This window comes from Toxotes jaculatrix, chromosome 20 (assembly GCF_017976425.1).
Source record: "Toxotes jaculatrix isolate fToxJac2 chromosome 20, fToxJac2.pri, whole genome shotgun sequence".
NCBI classification, from domain to species: Eukaryota; Metazoa; Chordata; class Actinopteri; family Toxotidae; genus Toxotes; species Toxotes jaculatrix.
This window is the reverse complement of record NC_054413.1, coordinates 1,594,051-1,609,008: the sequence shown is the minus strand read 5'-3', so window position 1 is coordinate 1,609,008 and position 14,958 is coordinate 1,594,051. Positions and strand designations below refer to the sequence as shown.

Here is a 14,958-nt window from a genome sequence, read left to right as displayed (position 1 = left end):
AGAGCTCCTTCTCTCTCAGTCCGTCTCCTCACCTCTCTCTGTCCCTGTTCGTCCCTGTGCTTGGAGGAAGGATGCTGCCCCGTGGACTTCTGGGTCTGCTGGGACTCCTCATGCTCTGCAAAGGTAAGAAAAACACCAACTATTATTTCTTTCATCATATCAAACAGATCTTCTGTTCGCTGCGTTCAACTTTTATCTCTGAGGAGAAACTCAACACTGTGATTAAAGTTCGAGTCCAAATGGCCACGAACCTACGATGTGTGTGCGACGGCAGACGGAAGAAACGGCTCAGTGAGGTGCAGAAGGAACAGATTATTTAAAGTCACTCCCCATCTGCTCCGTAACACGGAGAAGTCTGCGGCTGTAAAAGTAAATATACAGTTGGTCACACACACACAAACACACACAGTCTGTTGGTCATTCATCCGTTATACATAGTGTACTAATGTGGGGCTGGATTGGGGCCATTTCCACCCTTTAACTCCACCCTCTTTGTTTGACTGACAGCTGTAATCACCTCTTGTGTTCAGGGTGGGGCGGGTGGTGATGGGATGAGGTGTTTTTTTATAGCAGCCTGATCCTATTGAGGGCAGTGTCGCACTCGTGTGTGCTAAATGCAGAGCGGGGATGGCTACCCGCCGCGGGCAGCTAGCTCCGACGCTGAGCGTTAACCGTTTGCTTGGTTGGTGCTTTGATAAAAGCGAAATGCAGCAGAGCTCGATGGAAACAGACCCGGGGAATGAATCCTGACCTACAGGAAGCATGTGACCCCCAAACGTCCAGCGAAGACATGAAGACATCAGATCTGTGTGGAGCGATCAGCAGGCTGGAACAAACAACGCTGCCACAGGCTGATGTGTACATCCAGTGAAGACAAAGAGCAGAGAGGAAGAACAAAGTGCTGAGCTCAGCAACCTGACTTACACACACTGACTGAACAACCTGTTGCCCTTTGACCTCTACGAGGACAACACGCCGACCAGACTGAGCCCGGCAGTTTTCACTGAACCCTGCTCAGATTTAATGAAACACACTCTCCTGTTTCTCTCGTCGGGGAGTGTCCCTGTTAGGACAGTGATGATGGTCCGTGGTGTCCTGACACATGAAAACAACAGACACAAATTATTTGTATGGTGGAAATTTTTGATAGTTCTCCCCGCTCAGGAGACGGAGAGTGGCACCAGCCTGGACAGGACGGCATGCAGGCTAAAGACACTTTAAATGGGCTAAGGAGACTCTCCGTTATCCTGGCTACACACTTAATCTTCACATCGCGGAGCTAAAGAGGTCAAACAAACACTCACCGTCACTTAGCGGGAAACCAGACGAAGAACTGATCCCAGCGTTTACCGTCAGACTGAGTAAACCCTTTAGTCTGACCTCTGACCTCTGTGCAGTGCAGTGTGATCCCTAGATGAGAGGGGTCAGAGGTCAGAGGTCAGACTGGTTGGAGCTGGCAGAAAGGCCACGGTAACTCAGATAACCACTCTTTAAAACTGTGCTGAGCTGAAAAGCTTCTCAGAATGAACACCACGTCCAACCCTGAGGACGATGGACAGCAGAAGAACCACGTCAGGTCTCAGTCCTGTCAGCCAAGCCCAGAGACTAGGAAAACGTGTCCTGGTCTGATGGATCTGGATCTCTGCTGAGGCTGCAGAGGGTAGGGTCAGAATCTGAATCCATGGACCCAACCTGCCTGTTAACGCCCCAGGCTGCTGCTGCTGCTGCTGCTGCTGGTGGTGGTGGTGGTGGTGTGATGGTGTGGGGCACGTGTTCTTGGCTCACTTTGGGCCAATCAGCGCCACCGTGAGGTCAAGACTTTAATTTCCCCAACACTTTGGTTTATGATGAAACATGTACAAAATGATTCCACTCCCATAATCCTCAGCTGCCATCTGTTTTGTGTCCCCAGGCCAGGAGGAGAGCGGGGCGGGCGAGTCCTGCGATAACTTCACAGACCTCAACCTGTCGCACTGCTTCCTGGGAACCAGCCTGTACGTCCGGCTGCTCCTCTACACCCGCTCCAACCTCGACTGCGGCCGTGAGCTCAACCACCACCACCTGTCCTCACAGCCTCTCTTTAACGTCTCCCGCCCCACCGCCTTTGTCATCCACGGCTACCGGCCCACCGGGGCGCCACCCATCTGGATCGACCACATAGTCCACCTGCTGGCCGAGCAGGAGGACATGAACATCATCGTGGTGGACTGGAACAAGGGGGCAGCGAACCTCAACTACTTCACCGCCGTGGCCTACACGAGGGAGGCCGCCTACAACCTGACGGGGTTCATCATGACTATGGAGGTCAGACATTTCTGGATTTAGGTTCACTGTGGTGTCTTTGTCCTTTTACAATAACAATGTGAAAGCTTGGAAACTTAGATGCAGTGGATAAAAAGTCAGGGTTTAACCACGAGAAAAACCTCCCACATCTCGACTTATCACATCTCATGATCAATTTCTAAGTAAAGGTAAAGAACGGCCTAAAGAACGTGTTCTGTCCATGAGTGCACAGTGAGGCAGCAGCTGAACAGACAGTACCTTGACTGTAACGGTGAGTTTTGGATGTGGTGTGTCTGCAGGAGGAAGGAGCCTCTCTGAGCTCAGTTCACCTCATCGGCGTCAGCCTCGGAGCTCACCTGGCTGGATTTGTGGGAGCAAACCTGAAGGGAAAGATTGGACGCATCACAGGTAAAACGATTAACGAGCAGGAAACCATGAAGGGTTTATAGGTAGTGGAGCAGAAAAAGGAAAATAAGCTCAGAAAAAAAAAGATTCCTTATATCTCCTTCTCTCCAGGTCTGGACCCGGCAGGGCCGATGTTCACCAGTGCCACACCAGAGGAGAGACTGGACCCCTCAGACGCCATGTTTGTGGACGTCCTTCACACAGACATGAACTGTGAGCATCTGAAAGTCAACCTTACTAACCACAAACATGGGATTTGGTGAAGCTGTATTTTACATTCTGTTCATGTCACAGTCTTCAGTTAAAGCTGAACTTCAGTACTGAATCTGTACTTTGTGCTGTGCAGCGTTTGGACTGACAGGTGCTCACGGTCACATTGACTTCTACGCCAACGGCGGCGCCGACCAACCAGGGTGTCCCAAAACCATCTTCGCAGGTGAGCACACACACGCAGGCAGAGGAAGGTGCATTCTCACACACTCATCCACACACACACACACAAACGCACTCACATGCAGCAACATCTCTGCCTCCCACAGGTAAATCTTACTTTGTGTGCGACCACCAGCGCTCGGTGTTTCTGTTCCTGTGCGCTCTGAACCGAACCTGCAGCCTCACAGGTTACCCCTGCTCGTCCTACGGCGACTTCATCGACGGCAGGTGTCTCCAGTGTGAGGCCTTCAAACCTGCCTCCTGCCCTGTGCTCGGTAGGTGGTCAGATGACCTCAGGGTTAGGGTTAGGCCTGTGGTGGTGACCCACATGAAGCTATTTATTTTCACAGTGACACTTTACATGCAGAAAAATAAACTCTAATCCGCCCCACTGAGCAAATAAACAAGATTTTCTGTAGAAATATGAGAAAATAATTTCTGGGCTGTTTAGTTTCTATTTTAAGGTCATGCAAACCCTCACAGCTGTTTCTCAGTTTGGGTTATTTGAGGTCAGTGCACTAACATCGTTGCTGGGTGAAACCAAAACCCTGCTCAGTTTGAGTCAGCTGGCATCTTTCCCTCTGTTCAGCAGAGAACAGCGTCTCTGTGTGGCAAACAGACAAACTACCACACGCACCAGCGCCTCAGAGGTCTGATCACCTGTACGCTCTCACCTGCAGGTTACGATCTCAGCCAGTGGAGAGAGACTCTGCTGCGACTCGGACAGACCACAGTCTTCTTCAGCACCACCGCCACGCTGCCCTACAGGAGTGAGTCCAACACAGTCTCACATCAGTCACATGACAGGCCGACTGCAGTGCAGCGTGCTTCATGCTGTAACGGGCAGAAGCACCAGACATTCAAACCCACTGACAGCAGGCGTCTTCTGCTCCATGTCATTAAAGTTTTTTTTTGTCTGTGTCCTGTTTGTGGCAGAGATGAGCTACAGAGTCGACATGGTGACGTGGAACCAGTACCTCCGCTGGGGGGTCATCTACATCCGGCTGCACAGTGGCAGGAGCTTCACAGAGGCCCGAGTAGACCAGTGAGTCTGTCAGTGGAAATAAACATAACTGGCTTTAATAAGCAGTGGAAAAAAAAAAACTGTCTTTAGAGACATGTATGAGATTAAGAGCAATTATAACAAAACCAAATGTGGATATTTTTGATGAGCTATTCCTTTACCAAGCTTTGTTGGATGAAATAATGGGATAAGGTTTGCAGATTTTTTATTTTTAAGTTTGTAAGTTTGTGAGTTCTCCTCCTCTTTTCTCCCAGTAAACTCTTCCGGTTGGAGCAGTACACCTCCACCCGCCTGCTGGCTCAGTTCGATGAGGATCTGCAGCACGTCCAAAAGATCTCGATGCGCATCAACACCGGCAACGTGATCGGCCCCCGGTACAAAATCAGACTGCTGCGAATCCGCTTCACGCCCCTGGAGCATCCTGGGAGGTTGGTCCTCAGCCCACGTTCCTGTTCATAGTTTTACAAACAGGAAGTGACAGAGTAAATCAAACTACTCAGTGTGAGTCAGTGAAAATGAATGGCTGCATCTCTGTGAGGTGTTCATCTTACTTTCCTCTGCTTCAGGCCGTTAATGTGCCGGTTTGACATCATCATGGAGGAGAACATGGAGGTGGCGTTTCGACCTCTGCCCTGCAACTCACGCCTCTGACTTCCTGACCAGACCAACTTCTTCATCTATGGACACACATCTGTACTCACCCCTAAACCTGCAGAAGGATACCCAGACGTCCTTGGGATACTACGGGGTGTCCCCGGCCCCCTAGTGGACCTCCAGGGGCCCCACAGGAGGAGCTGCAGGCCCCTCATTGGCTGATGACGATGGCCCGACTGGTGCTGTGCATAACTCCTGGTTACTGGACAGTGTGCATCTGCCGATGCTGACGGGATTTCTGTGAAGCTAATGAGACTGACTCATGATGAGCTATGAGATCAGGACACACAGCAACAACATTTGTTATGAGATTAAGGAAGAAGCTGCTGCGGGAGAGACTCGGCGTCCCGGTGAGGTCAGATCTCCACTGACCTCACCTGACCTGTAGCGACACTGTCAGTACTACTACACACCTGTCCCGCAGTAAACACAACGTTCAGACAGCAGAGTGACAAACAAAATGTCGATTAGTTTTCTAAACAGAGTCACGTGTGTAGTTAGATCTTAGATCCTTCATCATGAAATATGATACTGTGACACCAGATTCAACCCAAACCACAAAGCTTACACCAAAGAATATAATGGATAAATAAATAAATACAGATATATAAACAAATACAGGAATAAATACAATCAATAATCAGCCTGTGGAAAACACCGGGTCACGGACACCACTGTGTGAAAACAATGAGAATTTGAAAGTTGTTTAATCTACAACAGAAATATGACGTGAAATATTACACACTATACACGTCTGACCTCTGATCAGTTTCATTGCAGTTACAAAGGTTTTCTTTTCTCTGTGCCTTACACCGAGCAGTTCTCAGCCTACTGGTACTGTCACAGTGACGCTGCTATGAAGTTTGTCCACAGCAAAACAAAACCAGACATAAGCTGTTTTACTGCAGTGCTTCTGTATTCATGTTTTTCCACAGAAGAAACAGTGACAGGTTGTAAACGAATCGATTCAGCGGTTGAAGAGGTTTATGTAAAAATAACAAAAACCTGAGCGGCCAACACAAAGTTTCCTCTGATGCTTAACTAATGAAAAGTGTGTTGAAAAACTAAACTTTTTTATTATGTATTTTCACCCTTTGTTTGAAATAAATATTAATTTCAAAACATATCTGATTAAGTACTGATGTATTTTCTCCTTTAAACTGAAACAAAGGCAGAATCTCTGAAGGCAAAACGTCGCCGAGGTTCTTCTAAGGTCACAAACTAACCTGTAACTCATTCAGAGAGTGAGCAGGTCAGTACATTTATCTCACCGCAAACCCAGAGTCACTCCCAGCATGCACCCCGGTCGGCTCTGAAACGCCACAGACACTCAGACAGAATGCAAATGACACACGTTTTATTCGGGCAGTAACAACAGGCGAGCAGCTCGTGGCGTCTGCTCGTGTGTCACCGACAGTGAAGCTGGTTTAACAAAACGCTGATGTACAGAGGAGACAGAAAGAAAACGGCAGGAATCTACAGAATCAGTACGGTAATTTACGGATAATCAACCATCACCGGTGATTTGTGATCACTGGTAACTGGGTGGGACGGAAAAAAAGAAAAGAATGAATGTTCAGCCAGGGTCGTTCAGAGTCGTAACTTCACACGAGCAAAGTGTTGTTTTTTCAGTGAGACTCAGCTGCTGACGTTCAGCCAACGCTCTCCTGATAAACGGCGACTGAATTTAAAGAAACACACACAAAATGCAAGAAGAGAAAGCAAAAGAAGACGGGAAGAGAGAACAGGTGTGAACAGATCACAGAGCTACAGACACGTGAACCTCCAGGTGCCAACCTTTCACATTCAGTCTAATCGGTTTAATCGTTTAATTCAGCTGGTCTGCTGCCGCCGCTCCCGCAAACAGACGGAGCACAGACGTCTTCACAGTCTCTTCCCACGTCAGGGATCAACACGGACACAATGTGGCCTCAGACAAGGACAAAACACTTTGTCTGATTGGCCGTTTTCCTTTTTTTAAACGAGATGTGCAATCAGTCTCAAACACATCGTCAACATCCAAATGATGTTTTTCTTTTTCCACTGTCCAATCACCAGTTAGGACCTATGAACAGCAGAGACAAAGACAGAGACAGAGACAGAGACAGAGACAGAGAGAGAGAGAGAGAGAGAGGAGGTCAGAGAAAAGTGGGCCAGTGTGGAAGCACAAACATTAACAATAAAAGAGGATTTGACTGCTGTGAATGAAGATGGAGGAGGCAAGAAGATGGGATTGGACGAGCTCCGGTACGATTAGAAGGTGATCGGAAACTTCCTTAAAACGGTAACATGTCAACTTGTCAAAGGTCAAAGGGGAATATTGCAGTACCTGAGGACCTCACAGCTGCCAGGAGAAAGAGCAGGAGACAGCTGAGCTCAGACTGAACTGTCAGCCACCACAGACTCTGCAGAGTAAATTTTATCCAGACTGGGACATGAGGACACTGTCATACCCCAGTCTGGGTAAAATGAAGTAGAGGGGTACTCAGTTACCTGCAGGGTTGTTGCGGTTGTTCTGTCGCCGCACTGATCCAACCCGGTGACCGAAGCGATTGTTCCTGCGTTGGGAGCCTGTGTTGGGCCTGTACGCAGCTCCTCTCCTCTGGCCCTAAAACCAAAAAGGATGGAAAAAGGTCTGAGAGTCGCTCTGATGTCTTTGTGTAAATCTCCATCAGTCGGATCACACGACTGAACCTGTGACAGGTGGAACTCCACCGTGATCTGCTTCTTTAACACTCACCGTGTTGCCCTCTCGCCTCCTGCTCTGCTCCTCTGGCCACGAGGAGAATCCTCCGTCCTCCACCTGAGCCATCTCGTCCTTGTCGCTGTACTCCAAACTCGGCTCGCTGACAGAAACATCAACACAAGTTTGAGTTTTTAAACGCTAAGACTCTGACAATGATAACACAGCAAACATTTCTGCAGGTGAAGGAGCGTATTCCCACCTGACTGGATCAAGGTGGCGCTGTGACATGCTGTTCCCTGGTATTGTGACCTTCACCCCCTCCAGTCTCTCCTGCCTCCTCCTCTCCAGGTCATGCCTCAGATCCCCCGGTCCTCGCACCGGCTGCTGGCTCAAACCCTGTCGTCACAACATCAGTACGATTACTGACCCGTATGTTCATCGGGAAATTCGTACACACAGACACTGACACAGAGAGAGGGCCGTTTATTTACCTGCATCGGTCCCAACCTGGAGAACAGAGGCTCGTCGTCACCGAGCAGTGAGGTCGTGTTTAGGCTGAAACCTCTGCAGCGGAGAAAAGGTTTATGAAACAAACCTCAATGTTAAGCCCCATGCACGAGGTTTATTCCTTAAAATTCTGAGTAGTGTGTTTCAGCAGGTCATGCCCTGTTCTCTCAGCACCGTCCAGACATACCGGTTTGAACTGAACCTCTCATCCAACGTCAGCTCCTCCGTCTCTTCTTCAGAGTAGCCGCCTTTCTGTGGAGTGGAGAAACGTTCGTTCAGGGTGACGCCATCGCTTCTGAAATACTGCTCTGCAAACACAGACAAGAGACAAGCAACTGATTATCTGAGGTTTAGTCAACAAACACCTGGACAACATCTTACTCCATATACAGCATCATGATTTTGTTTTTCTTGGGAAAAAAAACAAAAACTGAATTTGAATTGTGACAAATACAAACTGATCCAAAAAAAAGATTTACACATTTATTTCAAACGCAGTGCAAACACTGTGCTAACCTTTGACGTGGTGCACCAGCGTGATGATTTCCTGGGCAAACGTCCCAGTGTGCGTGGCCGTCTCACGGTACGTCCCCGAGTGCTCCAGCATGGGCAGGAAGTCCAGGCGCTGACGTCCCACGTTGACCAGGTCTAAAGAGAGCTGCCTGTCTGAGGAGTAACACAGCAGGCTGCAGAGGAGGAGGAGGAGGAGGAGGAGGAGGAAGGTTAAGAACATGGTTTCCTTCAACATGATGAAGATGAGCCCTTCATTGAACACACAGGAGATAAATATTTAATCTATGATCTTAGCGAGTTTAAAGACACACTATCGATGTGCTCAGTGTGAGCAGCATGTTTGTATATTTTTGCCAAAACATTCATTTGTATTAAATGAACTCTGCTCATCACATCTCAGCAAAAGAAGATAAATACGAGCAGCAGCTTTACCTTACCCGACACACTTACCTTCCACGTGTTCCAGTAACTACATCATACATGTTGTTAGTCAACATGAGGGACGTTCAACCTCTACAGCGCACAGAATCATACAGACTCATTATCTGTTAACGGATATTTACACAGGCTTTAAGTGAAAGCTGGAGGAGACCATGATGCCCCTGTTTCTAACACACAGGTGAGGTTAAGGGTGAAAGTTCACACTTCCTTTCATGTCTGATCCATTAAATCTTCAGCACGGCTTCATTTTCTTTGGTTCTCAGATCATCAGATTTTCCACGGCTGACTCTCGCCTGGCAGACAGACTCCATTCATCCCAACAGGTTCTTCAGCTCTTCACTTCCTTATGAAGCTTTTATGGAAACATGGCTGGATTTCCTTTACAGCCGAGCTCATGACGTCAACATCCCCTTTAGGACTGATGAAGGATCTGATGATGCTGAACCTTCATCAGATCTTGTCCACGTTTGTCCATGGTTTAAACTTTTCAGTAACAATGACATTTATGTTCAGATTTCTCCTTTGATCAGCAGCGATGAAGCTGACATTTCTCCATTAATCAGCATTAATGACATTTGTGTCCTGAACTGGTGATAATTACCTTTATGGCTTCAATTACTCAGGTAAACAACTTCAATCTCCGTTCATTCGATTTCTCCTTTTACCATCACAGATGCTGTTGATTCCTCACTGAAGTTTATAGCAGAGGTGATGTTTATGTTCGTGGCTTTGACTCCTGCCTTTGACAGCACAGATGAATTTCTCCTTTAATTATCAATGGTTATTTTGACGGCTTTATTTTCTCTTTTCTTTCAGAATGATGATGTTTATGTTCATGGCTTCACTGATGCTGTGAAGCTGACGTCGGTGAAGCTCTCGGTCAGCGTCTCCTTTCCGAGCCGAGCTGTGATTCACAGATCCTGTTCTTCCATAAAAACCAGCTGCAGCGGATTTTCTTTTCCCATCTGTACGTCCCTGCGACACGCTGGACCAGAACAACACTCCTCCGTTGTTCATGTTTGTCCTCAGTACGTCTCAGACTTCCCAGAGTGAACACGCTTCGAATCCTGTTTCCAAAATAAGTTTGCTGTTAAATAAACATGCAGAGAGTGCAGGAGCCTGTTTCAGCTGCTGCTCTCCTCCCTGCTCCTCCACACAGGGTGGGAAATCATGCTGGTAAATTTCTTGACCTTGGCTGACGTGTTCTTCCCACTCGGTTCTTTTCAATTTCCAAACCTCAAAATGCTCTCATCTTCTGTTAACATACCGATCACAAAGCAACTCAGACTGAGTTCTGCTTGACACGTCCTTCCTTACATCCTTCCTTGGTTCTTGGTTTCTCTTCTCTGGTGATACTGCTGTATCATGAGGTAAGTGGCACATCTGCACATCTGAGCATCCGTGTTTCCACAGAGCACCGTCTGTCTTTGCCAGCACTGTTTGGCTTGACTTCCCCTCTGAAACAAGAGCAGTGAACAGACGTTTCCTCCAGAGGTTTCAGGACGGTTTGGTTTCATGTCTCCTCATCCAGCTTTTTAAGACACTGGAGACACTTCAGATGTGTCAGTGGAAACAGTGAAAACTGATTCAACCAGAAGCAGCATGCGTGGCGACGATCAGGAGCTGGTTTAATACAAAACGACAGCGGTCGTCTCAGAGAACAATAATAATGGAATAAGGATTTTCCTCACCGACAGAGCTCAGCTCCTCCAGATCATAGTCAGAGGATCGTTTTCTGTTTTCTTACTTACAACATAACAAGACATCACATTACTGAGTGATGACATGTTGCAGCGTTCCTTCAAACGCAGCAGCTTTTGGTGAGAAACAGGAAATAAACACATGGTTCAGATTCTTGTGGACATGCTCTTCGAGGTGTTTCTGACTCCACGGTGACTGTGTGACGGTCCGTTTCTGCAGCCCGCTCCTCTTCACTCCTGAGACAGATTTCAAAGTCTTGTTTCTTCTGATTTCCTTGTGAGAAACAGACGCACTGGACAGCCAGTGGAGGCTGCACCTGCTGCCCTGGCCCTGTACCCAAGCCTGCCAGTCTACTCCATCTCCTCTGTCTTTACCAGTGAAGACATAATGGTGTGAATTTGATGACAACACGTCCTTTACAGTTGTCTTCTACCAAACATGCTCTCCAGTCTTGCTCTCAGTAACTGCTCCTCCTTGTCAGGTTTTTGTTAAAGCAGCCGGAGCAGGTGTGATTCCTCCACCTTCTGACGGTGCTGTGCTCTTCTGTAGTCTTGATTTGTGAGTGAACGACAGGTTCTTCCATTTCATCAGCGAATTTTACTTCCAGTTAATTCTTGTACACAAGTGACATGCGCCATGTTGTTTACAACAACATGGTCACAGCTTCAGTGCTGTGGTTTCCTCAGGACGTCTGAGCTTTTCCTGGGTCTTCAGTCTGAATCGCAGCATGAGTTTCTTTCCTGTTACGTCGATCCAGATGTTTTCGTGTCCAGACAACGTCACCTTCTGAAAATGTACTGTCCCTTGAAGAAACTTCTGTGAGGTATAAATACTGGGTAATGAAAAAGCACACATCATGAGGTGCTGAACAGACATTAAGATGTTTCATGTAAACATTCAGCATCTGACTGTGTTTGGTTCAACTTTAACCAAATCCAGTAAAATGAAAATGTTTCGTGTTTCCAGTGATGATCAGCTCTTCAGTGACGTCTCCAGCTTCCGGCTGATTCTTTCCTCTTCCTGCAGCAGCGTTCCGTGAGCTCAGAAAGAGAAGTGTGAACTTTCACCACTCACCTCTGATAACTCGATTAAAAAAATACTCTACCTGTTCTGGTTAACGGGTCGGCTCATGTCCACTTTGATAGTTAACGTTTCCTCCTCTACAGCAGCCATATTATTGGTTTCCTGATCGTTCCATCCGCGCGCTCTCTGACGGGGCATTTTAGGGTCCAAGTCGTCCCTCGGTAGGTGTCGGTCCACACTTCCAGGCCTGTTGTGTTTCCACTGCTGGAGTCTGTCTTCTCCTGTCCAGCTGGGCTCGCCTTTGATGTCATCCTCATAGCAATCTTCCCTGAAGGGTCGGTACCCCGGCCTTTGCTCTTCATGAGGCAGATCTTGGTATCCCTGTGAGGACTGCCGTAAACGCGTCTGATTCCTGGGCGGTCCAGTCTTTCCAGTCTGTCCGCGATTCAACCTCCCTCTCACAGGGCGAGGAGTGCCCCTGGCCTTGTGGTTCACTGAACCATCTCGATTACCATACCTCATGGGGTTTGGTCTGTCCTGCAGCACAGGGCTCCTCATAGGTTCGACATAGTCGGAGTCTCTCCAGTTATCTTGAAAACGCCGTCCCCTCACGTCTTCCCGATCATCCAACCTGCTGTCTGATGTCCTGGAACGCTCCTGCGAGGAGCCTTGTGAACGGGGGCTCCTCTGTCGAACAAATTCAGGGTCAAGATCTCGGTGACCATCAAAGTGCTCCCACCGTGGCAGTTCTCTGCTCTGTGTGATACCGTGATCGTGTTCAATGACGAGCGGTCTCAAGTGCAGAGTGTCTCCGTGGGGGAGGCTCCCCTGAATGTCTCCTCTAAACCCATCTCTGGGTGTTTCCGCTGGGTAACGCCGTTCCCCAAAGCCCTCCTCTTTCCTGTACCTGTGGCAGCACAAGAGGAGGTAACATGGTTCAACAATGACACATGGAACCACCGCATCTTCACATCTGGTTTTAAAATCACACTTGATATTAGCGTTGGATTTATCTCATACAGTAATTTGAATTTACCAGTTACCAATGTAACGTGAATTTTTTTTAAACCAATTAAAGCTTCCATTGCAAAAACAACTAGAGTATGTAAAACATGAGACATGCAGGAATGTTGAAGTACCAGAAGAGCTGGCAAGGAAAGAAAACGTTAAGTCATGCAATATGTATGTTATGGAACATGAAGCAGGATGACAAACGGTGAGGAATCTATGGAAAATAAGATGAGAATCCTCTGAATTCTTCGTGTCCTTTTTCACTGCGATAGAGCTGCAAAGCATTTTGCTTAAAATTTACCCGGGGTGACTGGCGTCATCCATTTCTCTTCTTTGCCTTTTAAAGTTGGGGTTCCTCTCTTGATGTGGATCCTCCCTTCGTCTGTCTCTACTGGGACCCTGTGTGTTCCTCCTTCCTCTTTCCCTACCTGCTCCCCCTCGTTGGTCATCTGTTCTCGGGCCGGGACTGAGGTCTCTGAACCTCTCTCGACCTCTGCCCTGCTCCTCTCTCCAGCCCATCCCCGACTCTCTCTGTTGGTGGTCTGAGTGAGGCCTTGGTGTCTGTGGCAATCTTTCCCTCGCCAAACTCGGGGGAGAGTGGGGCAACCTCGCCCTGTTTTCAAAGCTCTTCAAGTTTTCTCTAAAGCCTCCTCTGCGTCTATCCCCGTCTCCTCCTACATTATGTGGCGGGGAGAGCCTCCGGTCATCGTAGCCCATCATATCATAATGGGGTGATGGCCTCCTGCGGTAAAACTCCTCCTCGTCTGGACGATGTTCGCGCCCAAACTGACGGTCATCTGGGAAAGGAGGGGATCTTCTCTGGCCTTCTGGGTACTCGTCTTCCCTGATGTAGTCCCAGTGTTCTTTCGGATCCTTTCTGAGGCGGTGACTCCTATGTGGAGGACTCCCGTCCAATTCTGCAAGGACTCTGTAAGGATCAAAGCCAGGTTCATCCCACGGGAACCTCCTGAAAATATAAATATTGGAGAAAAAAAAAAAAAACTCATCAAACTCAAGCATTTTACTGAAATTCATCATTTCTGGGACTAAATTTAAGACACAAAGCTACGGAAATAAAACCATTTACATGCATCTACCTGTAGCGCGGCGAACGTGACCGTGATCTGGACATTTTGTCAACCTTGAAGAAAAGGAGAGGTTTTTGTTAAGATTAATTCTGCAAGCAAAACACTGCCAGTCACAGTACAGGAAGTTAACAGCTGAGACCCTGTGTTCCCACACACGAGGAGCTTTTCCTAACAGACTTTATCTTCTGTTTAGATTTATGGTTCCTGGCCTTGGTGGGATCCCATTTCTTCCCATCTAAATTAGGTGGGTGCACTCTCTTCTGTGTTATACAGTTAGCAACAGACTGGTAAGAGTCTCTTCAACCACACAACCATGTAATTTCCAATGACATGTAACATAAAAGGTCAAACTTTGCTGTGTAGGCTTGTTTCTTACAGTGGTTTTACAGGGTTTAAGTTAGATTTAAGACGTTTTCATACCACAGAAACTGCGGTTAAATACCTGGTTCACAATCAGACCAGCCAAAGTATGAATAATGAATTATGGCTATAATAAAGCGTAGATTTAATTACCAGGTGCATTGTATTTTTGTAAGCGCTTCCGGCGCGATATATCAATAAAATCATTAATTAATCATTAGACATTACCGGGACCTGGACGAGCAGCAGTAAATGGATTAACCACACAGAAAAGTTCATTAAGCCATGGGTTTAAAACTAGGTTCAGGGTCTGCATCGAGCCAGGTAAAGCCACTTCTCAACACCTTTTAACAGAAAACCAAACCAATGCTATCTGAGCTAAGCTAACGCTACGCAGCTGACTTACCTCAAGCCACGACACACGCCAGGCGACCGCGGCTAACGCTAGCTAATGCGAGCGCAAGCGCACCAATACCCCGTAATATAACAGTTGGAAGTGTTAGAGTAGAACCCCGTGTGTTTCCAAATGCAACCAAACCCGAGCTAAAAGCGCAGGGATTTCCACAGAAGTCAGAAAATGGCTGTGTGGTCGCAAACTTCGGTGTTAGCCCCAAACCGCCAAACACAACTCGTTTACGGTTTCCGCCGTGGTCTTTTCAGAATAAAACCATGCGCAAAGCCACAGCTCCGCAGCCACACGTGAAACATCGACAGTATCATAAACAACACATCAACATGTGCTGGAGTTACCAAAGTAAAAGTCTCATGACCATCTCTCATAAATGTGACCTTGTATCTCAGGCTGCTGACTTAAAAAGTTATAATTATTA

General features: G+C 47.6%; 2 protein-coding genes across 2 annotated transcripts; one reads left to right on the top strand and one right to left on the bottom strand.

Moving 5' to 3' along the window:
* The first annotated feature begins 14 nt into the window (after positions 1-14).
* lipib (lipase, member Ib) lies at positions 15-4,847 on the top strand. Its single transcript, XM_041065733.1, has 10 exons — positions 15-123; positions 1,913-2,304; positions 2,583-2,691; positions 2,800-2,901; positions 3,035-3,124; positions 3,228-3,395; positions 3,801-3,890; positions 4,057-4,165; positions 4,399-4,572; positions 4,711-4,847. The coding sequence occupies exons 1-10, from the start codon at positions 72-74 to the stop codon at positions 4,793-4,795; spliced, it is 1,371 nt and encodes a 456-aa protein (XP_040921667.1). The 5' UTR covers positions 15-71; the 3' UTR covers positions 4,796-4,847.
* Positions 4,848-6,138: 1,291 nt separating this feature from the next.
* Positions 6,139-14,749, bottom strand: zgc:112982 (uncharacterized protein LOC503771 homolog). The gene is made up of 11 exons (XM_041065654.1): positions 14,535-14,749; positions 13,778-13,821; positions 12,982-13,647; positions 11,752-12,576; positions 8,508-8,677; positions 8,179-8,299; positions 7,976-8,048; positions 7,744-7,880; positions 7,539-7,644; positions 7,292-7,406; positions 6,139-6,863 (listed from the first exon to the last, which is right to left on the bottom strand). Exons 2-11 carry the CDS (start codon positions 13,810-13,812, stop codon positions 6,850-6,852), a joined length of 2,262 nt encoding a protein of 753 aa, XP_040921588.1. The 5' UTR covers positions 13,813-13,821; positions 14,535-14,749; the 3' UTR covers positions 6,139-6,849.
* Between the last annotated feature and the right edge of the window lie 209 nt (positions 14,750-14,958).

Excerpts from the sequence above, each read along its gene's own strand:
- lipib (XM_041065733.1), top strand. The coding sequence starts at position 72 with ATGCTGCCCCGTGGACTTCTGGGTCTGCTGGGACTCCTCATGCTCTGC. Across the intron at positions 3,891-4,056 it reads CGCCACGCTGCCCTACAGGA|AGATGAGCTACAGAGTCGAC; the intron begins GTGAGTCCAACA and ends TGTTTGTGGCAG. Across the intron at positions 4,573-4,710 it reads CCCCTGGAGCATCCTGGGAG|GCCGTTAATGTGCCGGTTTG; the intron begins GTTGGTCCTCAG and ends CCTCTGCTTCAG.
- zgc:112982 (XM_041065654.1), bottom strand. The coding sequence starts at position 13,812 with ATGTCCAGATCACGGTCACGTTCGCCGCGCTACAG. Across the intron at positions 8,300-8,507 it reads GCTGGTGCACCACGTCAAAG|AGCAGTATTTCAGAAGCGAT; the intron begins GTTAGCACAGTG and ends CTGTGTTTGCAG. Across the intron at positions 7,645-7,743 it reads CGCCACCTTGATCCAGTCAG|CGAGCCGAGTTTGGAGTACA; the intron begins GTGGGAATACGC and ends TGTTTCTGTCAG.